The sequence below is a fragment of the Cervus canadensis genome, chromosome 11 (genome assembly GCF_019320065.1).
Source record: "Cervus canadensis isolate Bull #8, Minnesota chromosome 11, ASM1932006v1, whole genome shotgun sequence".
Lineage (NCBI taxonomy): Eukaryota > Metazoa > Chordata > Mammalia > Artiodactyla > Cervidae > Cervus > Cervus canadensis.
In genome coordinates, this window is record NC_057396.1 from 31005305 (window position 1) to 31019173 (window position 13869).

Here is a 13869-nt window from a genome sequence, read left to right on the forward strand (position 1 = left end):
TAGTCCTTGACAGGGAGGAACTAGGACTTTGTTTCCTGACTGATTTTCCTTTGTCCCTGTCTTCCCTTACTTCTCTTAAGCTTCTTGGATCACAGAATGGCTTCTCTTAATGTCAAGAAAGCCATTCCTGGGACCCCAGGTTGCTCCGTGGTAAAGAATCCACCTACAGTGCAGGAGGCACAGGAGATTCAGGTTTGATCCTTGGGGTGGGAAGATCCCCTGGAGGAGAAAATGGCAACTCACTCCCATATTCTTGCCTGGAAAATTCCAGGAACAGAGGAGCCTGGAAGGCTACATACAGTCCATGGGGTCACAAAAAGAGTCAAGATACAACAGAACATGCATGCTTAAGAGGCTGGGACCTTCGCTTTAGATCTATAAAGCTTTATGTCTCTTGCTATAGTTCTCAGTTCTGTGCTTATTACTAACCATGATTGACAGTTCAGCTCATCAATTTAGGTGGAGGCATGGGGCATCCCTGCTGGCTCAGATGGTAAAGAATCTGCCTGTAATGCAGGAGACCTGGGTTCACTCCCTGGGTTGGAAAGTTCCCCTGGAGATGTAAATGGCAACCCACTCCAGTATTCTTGCCTGGAAAGTTCCATGGACAGAGGAGCCTAATGGGCTACAGTCAACGGGGTCGCAAAGAGTTGGACACGACTGAGCAACTAACACTTTCATTTTCTTCATGGGGTCTCCAAGGGACAGAGACTAATCACTCTTATCAAGATGCTTGGTCAGTTATGATCTGATGGCAGTTCCCTCAGTCTCTATGAGGCAGGAGATATTAGATGGGCTCCAGGTTAGACATTTACAACTAGCCCCCTGTTCACGCTTCTTTTGGGGTGACCAAAAGATGGGCTGCAGGCCCAACACTCATTCCCAGTCCCCTGTTTACATTTTCTGAGCCAGGAGACAAATGGGCTCCAGGCTACATGTTTATGACCAGGCTTCTGTCTACATTTTGAGATCTACACCTCGATAAGAGAAACAACAGGAATGGGGTTGAATAACGTGACATTGGACACTTTTATGGTAGGAACAGAACTAAGCCCTATTAGAAGATCAAGAGGTCATACATTTCCATCCTTGGGGCAAGCGAGAAACTACACTTGCACAAAAGGTGTAACAGGCCAAAAAGGCAGGGGATGCCAGGCTATAGGAAATCTTGCTATCTGCCTCCCATACGCCTCTGGGTGAAATCCATCTTCACTGAGTGGTATGATCCCACCTAGGGGAGGGTCCCTAGACAAATTAGCTGCGGGGGTGGGGGGTGGTCAAAACAAGAAGATTGCCTAAGAAGCAGACAAAAACCCGGAAGACTGGCCCCTTACAAAGGATTTAAACCTCCCAAAGGCACAACTCTAGCAACTGTCTAGAGTTTGCCCATGTGCTCTGCCTTTCTAATACATACTTTACTTCCTCTCCCTCCTTGCCTGATTTCTCCTTTCAAGGTAGACAAGGACTGGGAACTTAGATTCTAGCCACTGGTCCCTGTGGTCTATCACTTAAGATTCCTGGTTTCCACCCAGGTGACCAGGCTTTGATTCCTGACCAGGGAATTAAGGTCTCGCTTCCAGCCGCTGCTCACTGCTTTGTGCATCTGAAATCATCTAGAGTGGCCTTCACCCTCTTTTTAGTGCTCTCTGGATTTTGACAACCCATGCTTCCAAAATTGGAAGGGTCTGTAGAGTTCCCCAGCACACCTCCCCCGTGTTGTGTGCTGAACATCTCCGGAAGCTGTTCATTTCTGATCATCATGCCTTTAGTTGATCGGCAACTCCTTAGTCCTCTGTTTTAATCTCTGCCGCTTGCGTTGTTCCTGGGAGAGATGAATAGGTGCCAACTTGCACAGACTCTACAGCACGTTTTCCCCAAGGCTCCTTGCTAACTAGAGTCAGCCTTGACTTTTGTTCAGTACTTTGGATTGTACGCTGATAAAAGTGATATTTTAGCTGTTTCTCTGCTCCCTCCCACAACCCAAATGAAATGTTATGGACGATCTCTCCTCCAAACCTCTGCTCAGAAAAATCCTCTAAATGCCTTCCCTGGTCCTTTCTTCCTCATCCCTGGCCCACTGACAGCCCCTTGAGCTCTTCATGGTGGATGTTGGATATACTTTTGCACTAGCTCACGTTGGGCACGATGGGAAACAGAGAAGGTCGTGAGCTGAAAGATGCTTCTGTGGTGGTCCCTATGGACTCCTGCCCTGGAAACTCAGGACTGGCGTGTGCTCACCATGGTCCTTCTGAATGAATTCGGTTTTTCCTTCGCAGTCAGTGGGTTCTCCTGGAGAGAACAAGTCTTCAGAGTGCTAATTAATCACTCAGCCGCAGCTCGGAACAAACCTTTACACCCTGCACCTAATCCTTCCTCCAGCAGGTTTCTGACCAATTAAGAGACTCTCTGGGGCGTTTCAGATGTTGGCCTGTGATATGCTGGCCTAGAGCTAGTGTGAGATCTGAACCCTGGGGAGAGGGAATCTGACTTGTGCTCATTGCTCTGGGCCCAGTTTGATAGACAGCGCACCCTGCTGGTTACAATGGCATTTCCCACACCGGCCAGTGTACTGCCTGGCCAGTGTAGTAGGTAATATGGACCCTTTTCTGTGGCTGCTCCTAATTCTGCAAACCACATTGTCAATTGCAGAATGAAGGATTCTTTTATAGAGCAGACAAAAAAAAAATTGATTTCTTCTGTTTTAAAGATCAAAATTATAATCCTTCAGTATGAAATAACTTTCCACTGGTTAAATAAAACATTGGTTTTTCTTTTTTCTTGTAAAAGGTTTAGCATGGATATCATATTTAGAGATAAAAGTAGCTACTGTACTGTAGTCTTTAAAAAATCCACATGGAACTTCCCTGGTAGTCCAGTGACTTAAGACTCCAACCTCCCAGTGCAGGGGGCCTGGGTTTGATCCCTGGTCGGGGAACTAGATCCCACATGCCTCAACTAAGACCCAGAGTAGCCAAACAAGCAGGTAAATAAAAATAAATATTTTTTTTTAAGTCTGTGTACTGCAAAGACGGAAATGCCTTAATAAGACATCCAAACTGAAGGGCTTCTAAGAATTTATTTTCCTCATTCACATCAACTTCTATCCAGAAAGGAAAAAAGCCTTTGGAACCATGATGGGGGCGGAGTCCCCAGCCCAGGAAGTAACTGCAGGGAGACAGTCACTTCCTGGGCGGGTATGCAGCAGGGAGAAATGTTGATTTTAGGGAAAGAATCAGTTTGTTGGAAACAGAGATTGTCTCAGAGATAAGAATAATCCCCTTAGGTTTCTGGTTGAAAGCAAACTAGATGTAGCTTCGTCAAAGTATGTGTACCATGGAATTTGGGATACTGATCCAGCTTCATGCTTCAAGGAGAAGCCAGGGGTGCATTTACAAAACAGTAGTTCCCAGGTCCAAACTGGACCAACTGGTAAAGGTTTCCCAGGTCACTAGTTTTTTTTTTTTTTTTTTCAATCCTCTCTATTTGTTTGCTTATTCAAACTACACCATTGATTAAAAAAATTTTTTTTTGCTATATTTATTTACTTGGGTCTACTAGGTCTTTTTTTTTTTTTTCGTACTAGGTCTTAGTTGCAGCACACAGGATCTTTTAGACACAGCATGTGAGATCTTTCATTGCAGCATGTGGGATCTAGTTTCCTGACCAGGGATGGAACCTGGGCCCCCTGCATTGGACGCACAGAAGCTTAGCCACTGGACCACCAGGGAAGTCCCCACTAAGTCTCTATTTAGTACATTTCACCCAGTGGCAGGGCCTTTCATACAAAGCCACAAGCATTGAAAAAAGAGATGTTTCACTAAGGACCGTTTATGTACAGGATGTTAGTTTCAACAGAACGTGATCTCAGTTGAACCAGGAAGCCTTTTCATAGTAGGGAAATGAGACGTGGACAGGGCTGGAGGGCAACTGAGGACCATGGCAGGGTTGCATGCGTTCAGGTATGCCTTCCATGCTGCATGCTGGCCTGTTTGCCACAAACCAATGTGAAGTGTCTACAAGAGGCTGGAGCCTGCCACAGTCAGGCTGCTGGATAGATAGAGGCCGGCCCTCTGCCGCTTGGCCCTGGGAGGGGCAGGCAAATAGCAAGAGCCTCAGTCAGCAGACCTAGTTTTGTCTTCTGTGTTGACTGTGCATTTTTAAAAGCGTTTTACTCAGCTTTTCTGAACCTTAGTTTCGTCACTTGTAAAAGTCTTTTCTTGTAAAGAGTACACGAGATACTATGTGTTCAGTGCCTGGTGCTTAGTAGGTGCTTAGTAAGTGGCAGCTGCCAGTCCTCTGATGGTTTTGGCTATTGTCAGTTTTTACTGTCACTTTTTTTCTTTTAATATTATTTGTTTGGCTGTGCTGGGTCTTAGTTTTGGCATGTTGGATCTAGTTCTCTGACCAGGGATCAAACCCAGGCCCCCTGCACTGGGAGCACGGAGTCTCGGTCACTGGGCCACCAGCACTGTCACTTTCTTCGCACATCTGTGCTCTTCTGTCTTTGAAGAAACAGAGACAGAAAGAATGTGTCGAGTATTGATCATCTACAAGATATCAGACACTGATCCTCAGGATAAATAGAATAAGGCATGACATTTGCTCTCAGGAGCCTTCTTATCTTTTGGTGACACGTATCTGTAAGAAAGCAAGTATAATGTAATAATTGACAGGTGGCACTTTTGTCTAATAGAATTTCATTGTAATAGAACTAAAGAATTTGTTTACTAATGCCCCTAACCTGTGGAGAGACTCTTACGTACACTTTTAAATATAAACCTCTCAACAGCCCTTTCAGATAGATGCTATTATTATCTTTATATTGGAGTTTAGAGAACTTAGGCTCGGTAGAGTTAAGAAATTTGCCCAAATAGAATAAGGTAGGTCCTCCGCATAGGGTAGGATGGGGGAGGAAGGAGGGAGAGGGCGGTGGTATCCAGAAAGACTCCACGGAGGGGGCTGTGCTTCAGCTGAGAACTGCAAGGGGAGTAGGAGTCTGTCACATGGCAGCGTTCCTAGGCGTGGGAACACGATGTACATAAGCCGGAGGTGTGAGAAAGCAAGGCGTGCTCAGGAATGGCGAATACTTCAGTATGGATGCCAACAATGGCCCAGGAATGGGGGTAGCTAGCTAGTGGCTGGAGATCATCTTTGTACAGGTAGGCAGGTGCCTGATCATGTATCATCCTGCCAGGATGGAGTGGACTGTATTTATAGAAGAGGGAAGGGAGTGAGGGACTTCGAGAAAGGGCTACCCAGGTCTCTCCCAGGTATTCTTATGAGAAAAATCCTTTCGGTCCTTGTGTGAGAGATGGATTCAAGGAACAAACACTGGAAGCAGAGAGACAAGGACGGTTGTTGTGCTCAGCCACTCAGTCGTGTCTGACTCTTTGTGACCCCCATGGACTGCAGCACGCCGGGCTTCCCTGTGCTTCACCATCTCCTGGAGTTTGCTCAAACTCATGTCTAATTGAGTCAGTGATGTTATCCAATCGTCTCATCCTCTGCTGCTCTCTTTTCCTGACCTCAGTCTTTCCCAGCATCAGGGTCTTTTCCAGTGAGTCGGCTCTTCCCATCAGGTGGCCGAAGTACTGGAGCTTCAGCTTCAGCATCAGTCCTTCCAGGGAATATTCAGGATTGATTATCTTTAGGATTGACTCCTTTGATCTCCTTGCAGTCCAAGGGACTCTCAGGAGTCTTCTCCAGCCCTACAGTTCAAAAGCATCATTTCTTCACTGCTCAGCCTTCTTTCTGATCCAGCTCTCACACTATACATGACTACTGGAAGGATCATACCTTTGACTATATGGACCTCTGTCGGCAAAGTGCATGTGTGGCAGAGAAAATACAAGCTTGTATGTGTGTATTGGAGGAGGGGAACATGGTTTCGTGAGGGAGCATATCAAATAAATTGGGCCAGGACCAAAGTGGGGGTGGTGAGAGAGCATGGTGGGTGAACTAAGGCCAGAAGAATGAATCTGAGATAGGAGGGAAGCAGTGAGAGGAGGCAGATGATGAGACGAGATGAGAGGAGCTTGGTTGGCCATGACAAGGACTCGAGTCTTTACGCTCAGAGTACTAGGAAGCAGTCAAAGTTTTAAGAAGGGAGCCGACGGGGTCAGATCTGATTCTAGATAGATTGCAAGTTGGGGAAAGGATGTACACTTAGAAGACTGTTAGAATAGTTCAGGCAAAGGACTGGATATTGGTGGCTTGGATGTGGGATGCTGGTTGTTGGGGGGAGAAAAGTAGGTGAGTTCCAGATACATTTAGGGGATAAAATGTCCTCAACTTGTGATGCCCTGGACAAGGGGTGTGAGAGAGGGGAGGTCTTCAGAGTTGGTCCTAGGATTCTATCGTGCTCTGCTGGATGGTGCCTCTGCTGAGAGATAAGGAAATGGGTTTGGAGGAGGTGAGAAGAGATCGATCTAGATCAGAGGTGAGAGGACTAGTGGTGAGATAGATAGAGGGCTAGTGGTGCCCCGCATCTAGATGATGGGTGAGAGGATAGTGGATGTGGGTGCAGGCGAGTTCACAGGTGATGTGATAGGAAGGTGAGGAGGTTACTCGCAGCAGCACCCCTTTCCTGTGTGTAATAGGAAAAAAAGATCAGCTCCTACGATCAAGGAAGGTGGAGTGGGAGTAGTATGAGGCTTGGGTGTCGTTAATTTGTAGATTTCTTATATTACTTCTTCTCTGATGAGCTTCAAAGACGTGTATGTCTTACTAGAACTCGCCCTCACTTCTTCCAGTTAAGGTAGGGAAGGCAGGTTTCATCACGTCTGTTTTCTAGGCATGGTACTGAGCAGGCTGTGGTTAATTCTGCCCGACACTTGCCCTGTGCTGTGCACTCTTTGGTTCACTTATCCATCTCCCCTCTAGCCTGGGAGACCCTGGAGGCCAGAAACGGTATCTCATATGTGGCACAGGGTAAGTGCTCAGCAGCAGATGTCTGTGGAATGGATGAATGAACCAACGAGAAACCAACACAGGTGGAGTTGGCGCCCCTGGAGTTGGAGCAAGGCCAGAAAGCAAGCCCATTTCTTCCAGCTCAGGTCTGGCCATCGGAATAGCTAGCCTCCTATTAAAAGGAAAGATGTTTTCAGTTTCTGTCCCAGAAATTGTTCCCAAATCCTGTATCTCCAGGGCAGTCTAGCCCCATCTACCCGCCTGGCTGCCGAATTCCCCACGGCCCCGTGGACACTCAGGTGATCTCCCCGGTCAGCTCCCTCACCGGGAGGAAAGAGCCAGAAGTAACAAACCCTCTGGGAGCAGTGCCCGTGCTCCCCCCACCCCACCCCACTTCCAGCAGCTGACATCACGTGCAGGTACAGCTCCATCCTCCTTGTCTGAGGACAAAGGAGGAGAGGAGACTCACCAAGTGCCCGGAGCGCTGCCAGATGTGGGAGGGTGGAGGAGGCTCGGTGTGGAGCTGTGGCTCGGGCCGCGGGCAGGGGGCATCCTGGTTAAGTCGGAGCCTGAGGCCCTCCCAGCCCGGGCCCTCCACCCGCCTGTGTTCTGTGTGGAACCTCAGGGCGGGGAGAGCTCGGGTACAGGGTCCAGGTCGACAGCTGCAGGAGCTGCAGGAGCTGCGGCCCTAGAGCGAGCCCCCAGCCCGCGAGGTCCTTGTGGCCATGTGGTGGGCTCCGCCCTGAGCCCAGCATGGTACAGAACCTGCGCCCCCAGACGGTGTCCTGCAGCACGGCTGTGAAGCAGGCCTGCCACCACCACGTCTCCTCCTTGAGGAAGAAGCTGTCCTTTCTACGAGCCAAGTAGGTACAGGGCCCCTGGATGGACGTGGCCCTTGGCTGGTTTGGGGTGACCCGGGGCTCATCACAGAGGCGGGAGCGCTGTGGGGTTGTCTGCAGTGTTTGGGGATGTTGCAGTTCCTTGCCGGTGACAGGTCCCCAAGAAGGAGTGAGGTGTGTTGGCAGAGGCTGAAGGTGAAGGATGTGGGGTGCAATGAATGAGGCTGTGCGCTCCTCGGAGGGTGTGTTGCTTGAGTGGACCTTGTCTCCAGGGAGCTTCCTTGGCTCTCTGGGTTCTTCATGACTGGCTGGGGATCGTTATTTTTCATGGTAAATTACTTCACTTGGTAAAGAACTCGGGGTTCCCAAGAGAAAGAAAGGTGAGAGAGAGAATGGTGTGTTCTGCCTGATTTCGGGGCGATCTCTGGGATCTTCAGGGTGTTAATTTCCGTCCAGTGATAGGGACCTGTGCATAGGGACCTTTGTGTGTTCCCACCTCGATCTGCTCACCGGGGACTTCACTTGCGAAACTGCTGAGGAGGTCCGAGCCTAAACCAGGTGCGTGGCTCATTTTGCTAACGTGGGCCCTGAACCTGGCAGAATCGTGGGGTGGTAGATACACTATCTACCAATGTAGAGAGGTAGATACCTCATTGCCAAACACACTGCACCTTGGGCTTTGTGACAGGAAGATGGGAGAGGTTTTCTGGAGGGGAGAGAGATCCCAACTTGTAGGATCAGAGTTAAATTCAGGGGCTGGTGGGCATTGGAGAGAGAGGGGAGTCGTCATGTAAGCTTATGGGCAGTTGTGAATTGTGAAGAGAAGCACAGGGCTAGGAAGGACAGGACAGATGGGGTGAGGGGAGGACGGGGAGAAGAAAGGTAGGAAGAGGCACAGTGGGTCTTGGAGGTAGGTACAGGCTGGAAGTGGTCAGTGATGGTCTGGATTCTTTCCCACACACACTTGCACTCAGGCGTGGACGCCCACGCGTGTTCAGCCGTCTGTTGACAAGGGTGCTTTCCCCAGGGAGCTTTCAGGTGGAGGTTTGAGGCTGGGGAACAGAGACCCAGTCCTCACTCTAAGGTGGAGGCTCCCCGGGTACCAACGACCCAGAGCTGTGGGCGCACGGCAGACCCCCAGCGGGCCATGGCAGAACCCTGTGGTGTTGGTGGCAGGGACAGCAGTCTCTGTCCAGTGGTCACATGGGACTCAGGACTGCACTTTGAAGACGAAGGGATGACCTCAGATTAAATCTGAACTCTGCCACTTATTGACTGTGGCACTTTTACAGCATCATCTTATCCTCTCTGCATCTGCTTCCTTGTCTGAAAATGGAGATAACTGTACCTGCTTTCTGGAGGTTGTGGGGATCAAAATGAAATAAAATGGGAGAAACACTTGGTACTGTGTCCGGCATGCAGGAAATGGTGGCTTCCGTTGGAATTGCTGTCGGCTCAGGCCAACAGTTTGGCCGACAGGAAGGTCAGTTTGGCGCTCAGAGAACCGTTGCTGGAGACTTGGTCAGAGTGAGTCTAGGAGAGGTGGTGTTTGATGACTCCTTAGTCACCCAGGGAAGCCAGTCAAGTCAATTCCAGTCCTCAGCCTCCCAGCTTCCTTTATGTGTGTGTGTGTCTGACTCTGCAGTCCCATGGACTGCAGCCTTCCAGGCTTCTCTGACCATGGGGTTTTCCAGGCAAGAATACTGGAGTGGGTTGCCATTCCCTTCTCCAGGGCATTTTCCTGACTCAGGGATTGAACCCCATATCTCCGGCATTACAGGCAGATTCTTTACCGCTGAGCCAGTGAAGCTCAGCTTCCTTTACATCTTGGCACTAATGGTGTCATAATTGTATTTACTTGTTTACTTGGTTGTTTGTCTCCCCAGCTTGTCCTAACCTTCATGAGAGCAGGGACCGCGTTTGTTTTATTTGTTAGTTGTACCCAACTCTTGGTGTTGTGCCTGAAACATGGTGTGTGATTATGTGCCAAGTCACTTCAGTCGTGTCCGACTTTGTGCAACCCCATGGACTGTAGCCCACCAGGCTCCTCTGTCCATGGGATTCTCCAGGCAAGAATTCTGGAGTGTGTTGCTATGCCCTCCTCCTTCAGGGGATCTTCCCGACCCAGGGATTGAACTCACGTCTCTTACATCTCCTGCATTGGCAGGCAGATTCTTTACCACTAGCGCCACCTGGGAAGCCCTGACACATGGTCAGTGCCCAATAAATATTTGTGACGTGACTACCTGGAATTTGAATGCCTGTCTGAAGCTTTTTGCGAGCTCTAATGTTCTGTGATCGTGGGATTCTGTGACTGTGGCCCAGACAGAGGGCCGCTGTAGCCCTTAACATCTGTTAACCTTTGTGATAGTTTTGGGGTCCTGAAAATGCTTTGATCTGTGACTGCCTCTCACACATGCCCCTTTCTCTGATCCTCAGACGCGTATACTCAGAGGATGTGCTGGGGCAGACAGCACAGAGGCGTTTGGATCATAAAGGGGAACCTTATTTTAGGTCTGGGCTCAGCCCTCACTTTGGGGGCAGGGCTCTCCAGCTTGCCTGCACCACCCCCCACTGCCCATCCCCGCCCAAGTTCCCAGTTTGTAGCTCCTCTTTCCGGCTTCTGTTGCTGTCAGCAGAACTGTCTGCAGGTGTAGCCATCACCTGCTCCTTGTTTCTCCTACTCCAGCATTTCTCCTTTCCTGCCTGAGAAAGAGGGGTTATTAATTATAGCTCAGCACACCACTCCCTGTCTGTGGATATCATCGCTGGGGTTTAGATTTGGACCACTGGCAGGTTGGCTAGTAAATTTTGTTCCCCAGCATCTCCACCTCCTGCTGGGAAAAACGGTATTCTCCTATCAGCCGGGGTGAAGAAGGAATGTGAGTGGATGAAGCTTGGGGCTCAGGCCAGAACCCCACCTTCAGGCTTGTCCTGCTCTGAGGTGCATTCTTTGTCTTCCTGTCTACTCCAGAGCTGAAATGCAGTTGGACGCCCAAACCCCTGGGTTCTCTTCTCAGCATGACACTGAGGAATACTGTAAGCTCAGAGCAGCTATTTGCAGAGGCCACTCCTTGTTTTGAAGCAATGTTTCCAGAATTATTTGATACTCCAGCTTGGTGGCAAACCCCATCAGTAAAAAATTTTTGAGTGGTATCACCAATGTCATGTGTGAATATATGTATGTACAGAAGTTGTATGCTTGCACTACTGTTTGAAGTATTCTGTATATTATATAAGTAAGTGGACATTTTAAAAGGATGAGCTAAAAAGTATAAACATAAGTTCTAATATCTCCTTCCCTCACTGCATGGGAAGTGTTTATATCTGCTTGATAAAGAGCAGCCAGCTTGGGAGCCCAGGTTCTAAGGCAGTGGTCCTCATCCTTTTAACAGGTTTCAGAATCACTTGCAGAGCTAATTCAGTATTCACATGCCTGGGTCCTTCTCTCCAATTCTGAGCCCCTAGGAATTTGCACAGATAACATATTTCCCAAGTGGTTTCCGTGCCAGTGTCTCTGAGAACACACTCTGTAGCCTGCAACCTTCGAGCTGTATCAAGAATCCAATTTAAGGGACTTCCCTGGTGGTCCAGAGGTTAAGGATACACCTGCCAATGCAGGGAACATGGGTTCAGTCCCCTCTCTGGGAGCTAAGATCTCACATGCTGCAGGGCAACTAAGCCTGTGGGCTGGGCTGTGGAGTCCGTGGGCTGCAACTACTGAAGCTAGAACACCCTAGAGCCCACGCTCACCGAAAGTAGAGAAAGCCCATGCACTGCAAGGAAGACCCAGAGGAGCCAAAACAAACAAAAATCCGATTTAGTGTGGCTGGAACAGGGAGGACCTAGGTGTCTGTCCTGACTGGTGACATCAGTTTTAGGGAATCTCTGGCAGACCCTTGGTCCCTTTTTACCTGGGATGCTGGGTCAGTGTCTGTCTTGTGTTTTTCCCTTACCTTCTGCATAGCCCAAGAATCACCCTTGTGCAGCAAGGGTGGGTTGGGATGTGTAATTAATCATTTTCTTATCTGTCATAAGAAATCATAATCTTATATGATTTGAAATAATTATGAATATGAATTATGAACAATTCATGAATAATTATGAATAATTCTGATTATGAAGTCATAATCATAATCTTATCTGTCATCACTTTTCAGGTTGCTCAGTGCCTCTTCTTATCTTCAGATACAGGAGCCACAAGCAGTTAAGTGCTGAGCTCTCTCCCTCTCTTTGCCAGTCCTCTTTAATCCAAAAGAGGCAGCTCATCCACTGAGATGCAGAGAATCCCATTGCTGCCCTGGTTGGAACTGGTCCTGGGGGTTGGGGGAGCTGGGGGAGTGGAGGAAGTCTGAGTATCCCCGCTCCGACACACACAAACACAAAAGCTCCCTTTGTCATTCTTTGTGTGAGCGTGATGGGTGACTTAGTAAGTGGAATTCTGGGTTGACTTTTGAAACTCTAGTTTATTGGTTTGGCTCCATGCCACACTTGCTTTGGGATCCACAAAGTGAACACTTCACCTGCTCAACTCCTTTCCCTCTGGAAGTGCAGCAGCTATTACCCACATTTCCTTTTCCTGGCATCTTAAACAATTAGTGGATTCCCTTCTGGCTGAGAGTTGACATCAGTTGTCCCTGTAAATAAGGGTACAGAACAGAAACCTACTGAGGAGCCCTTAACAAGGAATTTGAGGGGCCAGAAACTCTCTATTCTTTACTAATTCATGAATTTCTTCTTCACTATCTATGTCAAGTGGTTATCTGCCTCTCTATGAATCACTTCCATAATGGGAAATCGGCTAAGTACATTCATTGGGGTCTTTTTCAGTAAAGAAATATATAATTATAAGAAATTACTGCAAATCTACAAATGAGAAGAACAAATGCAAGACAACAGAGTGTCTGTGTGCTTCGTTTGTGGGCACAATATCTGAGGTATTATTTGTTATCACTAATAATAGCTCCTATTTTGAGAGCTTATTATGTGCTCAATGCTGTGCTTTTCATTTGCTGTTCTTATTTAATCATAATAGTGACCAGGAAGGGAAGTTACTATTCTACCCATTTTCTAGATAAGACAAGGTCCATTGTCTTTCTTTGTCAGTGGCAGAGCTGACCACTTGACTTCAAAGCTCAAGTTTTATTTGCACCACTTTATGACTTCCCCTTAAAAGAGGATACACATGGGGGTCCAGTGCAGGAACCTCTGCTTTTCCTTATATCTAGTGGGCCTATCGTTATCAACTTCCTAGAATTGAAGAGTCAGACGTGGAAGTGTATGAGCTAGTCTTTTAATGAAGTTTATCTCTCAGAAACCTTCAAAATCAGACAGAACAAGAAACAGGGAGAGAAAAGACCACAGTGATTCTGAATAATAGTTAAATATGCCCAGAGGCCAAATAGATTTTTGTTTTTTTAATCTTTTTTTGAGTATACTTCCTGTGCGTGCATGCAAGTGCATGCTCAGCCATGCCCAACACAGTCATGTCTGTGACCCCATGGAGCCCACCAGGCTCCTCTGTTCATGATATTCTCCAGGTAAGAATACTGGAAAGTGAAAGTGAAGTCGCTCAGCCGTGTCCAACTCTTAGCGACCCCATGGACTGCAGCCCACCAGGCTTCTCCATCCATGGGATTTTCCAGGCAAGAATACTGGAGTGGGTTGCCATTTCCTTCTCCAGGGGAATCTTCCAACCCAGGGATCGAACCCTGGTCTCCCGAACTGCAGGCAGACTCTACCATCTGAGCCACCAGGGAAGCTGAGAATACTGGAGTGGGTTTCTTTTTCCTCCTCCAAAGGATCTTCCCCGAGTGGGTTGCCATTTCCTCCTCCAGGAGATCTTCCCGACCCATGATCAACCATACATCTCCTGCCTCTCTTGTGCTGGCAGGCAGATTTTTCACCACTGAGCCATCTGGGAATCCTATGGTTCCTATGCCATGCTGATTTTGCATAGTGCCTTAGGATTTTAACTAACAAGTTATATGCACAAAAGTTTTGGTACATCTCTGACAGTATCTTTTTATGCAGCTTTCTCTCCATTTCACCGTTATGCCTCAACTGCAGAACAGAACTGTTGTTACTCTTACCTCCCAGCAGGTACCAGGTGAAGCCCCTG

The 13869-nt window shown here is 48.1% G+C and overlaps 1 protein-coding gene across 9 annotated transcripts in view; it reads left to right on the plus strand.

The window, feature by feature from the left end:
* The window catches only part of GRAMD1B (GRAM domain containing 1B), a 260267-nt gene that overhangs the window by 123462 nt on the left and 122936 nt on the right, over positions 1 to 13869 (plus strand). For 2 of the 9 annotated variants that reach the window (XM_043481183.1, XM_043481184.1), the window contains exon 4: positions 81 to 192. The exons of 4 other annotated variants lie outside the window; for them this stretch is intronic. In XM_043481183.1, coding sequence (XP_043337118.1) covers positions 81 to 192 — 112 coding nt within the window. Of the gene's footprint in view, positions 1 to 80; positions 193 to 10722; positions 10874 to 13869 lie in introns of those variants that run through there. 3 more of the 9 variants (XM_043481187.1, XM_043481188.1, XM_043481186.1) reach the window with 2 other exon arrangements.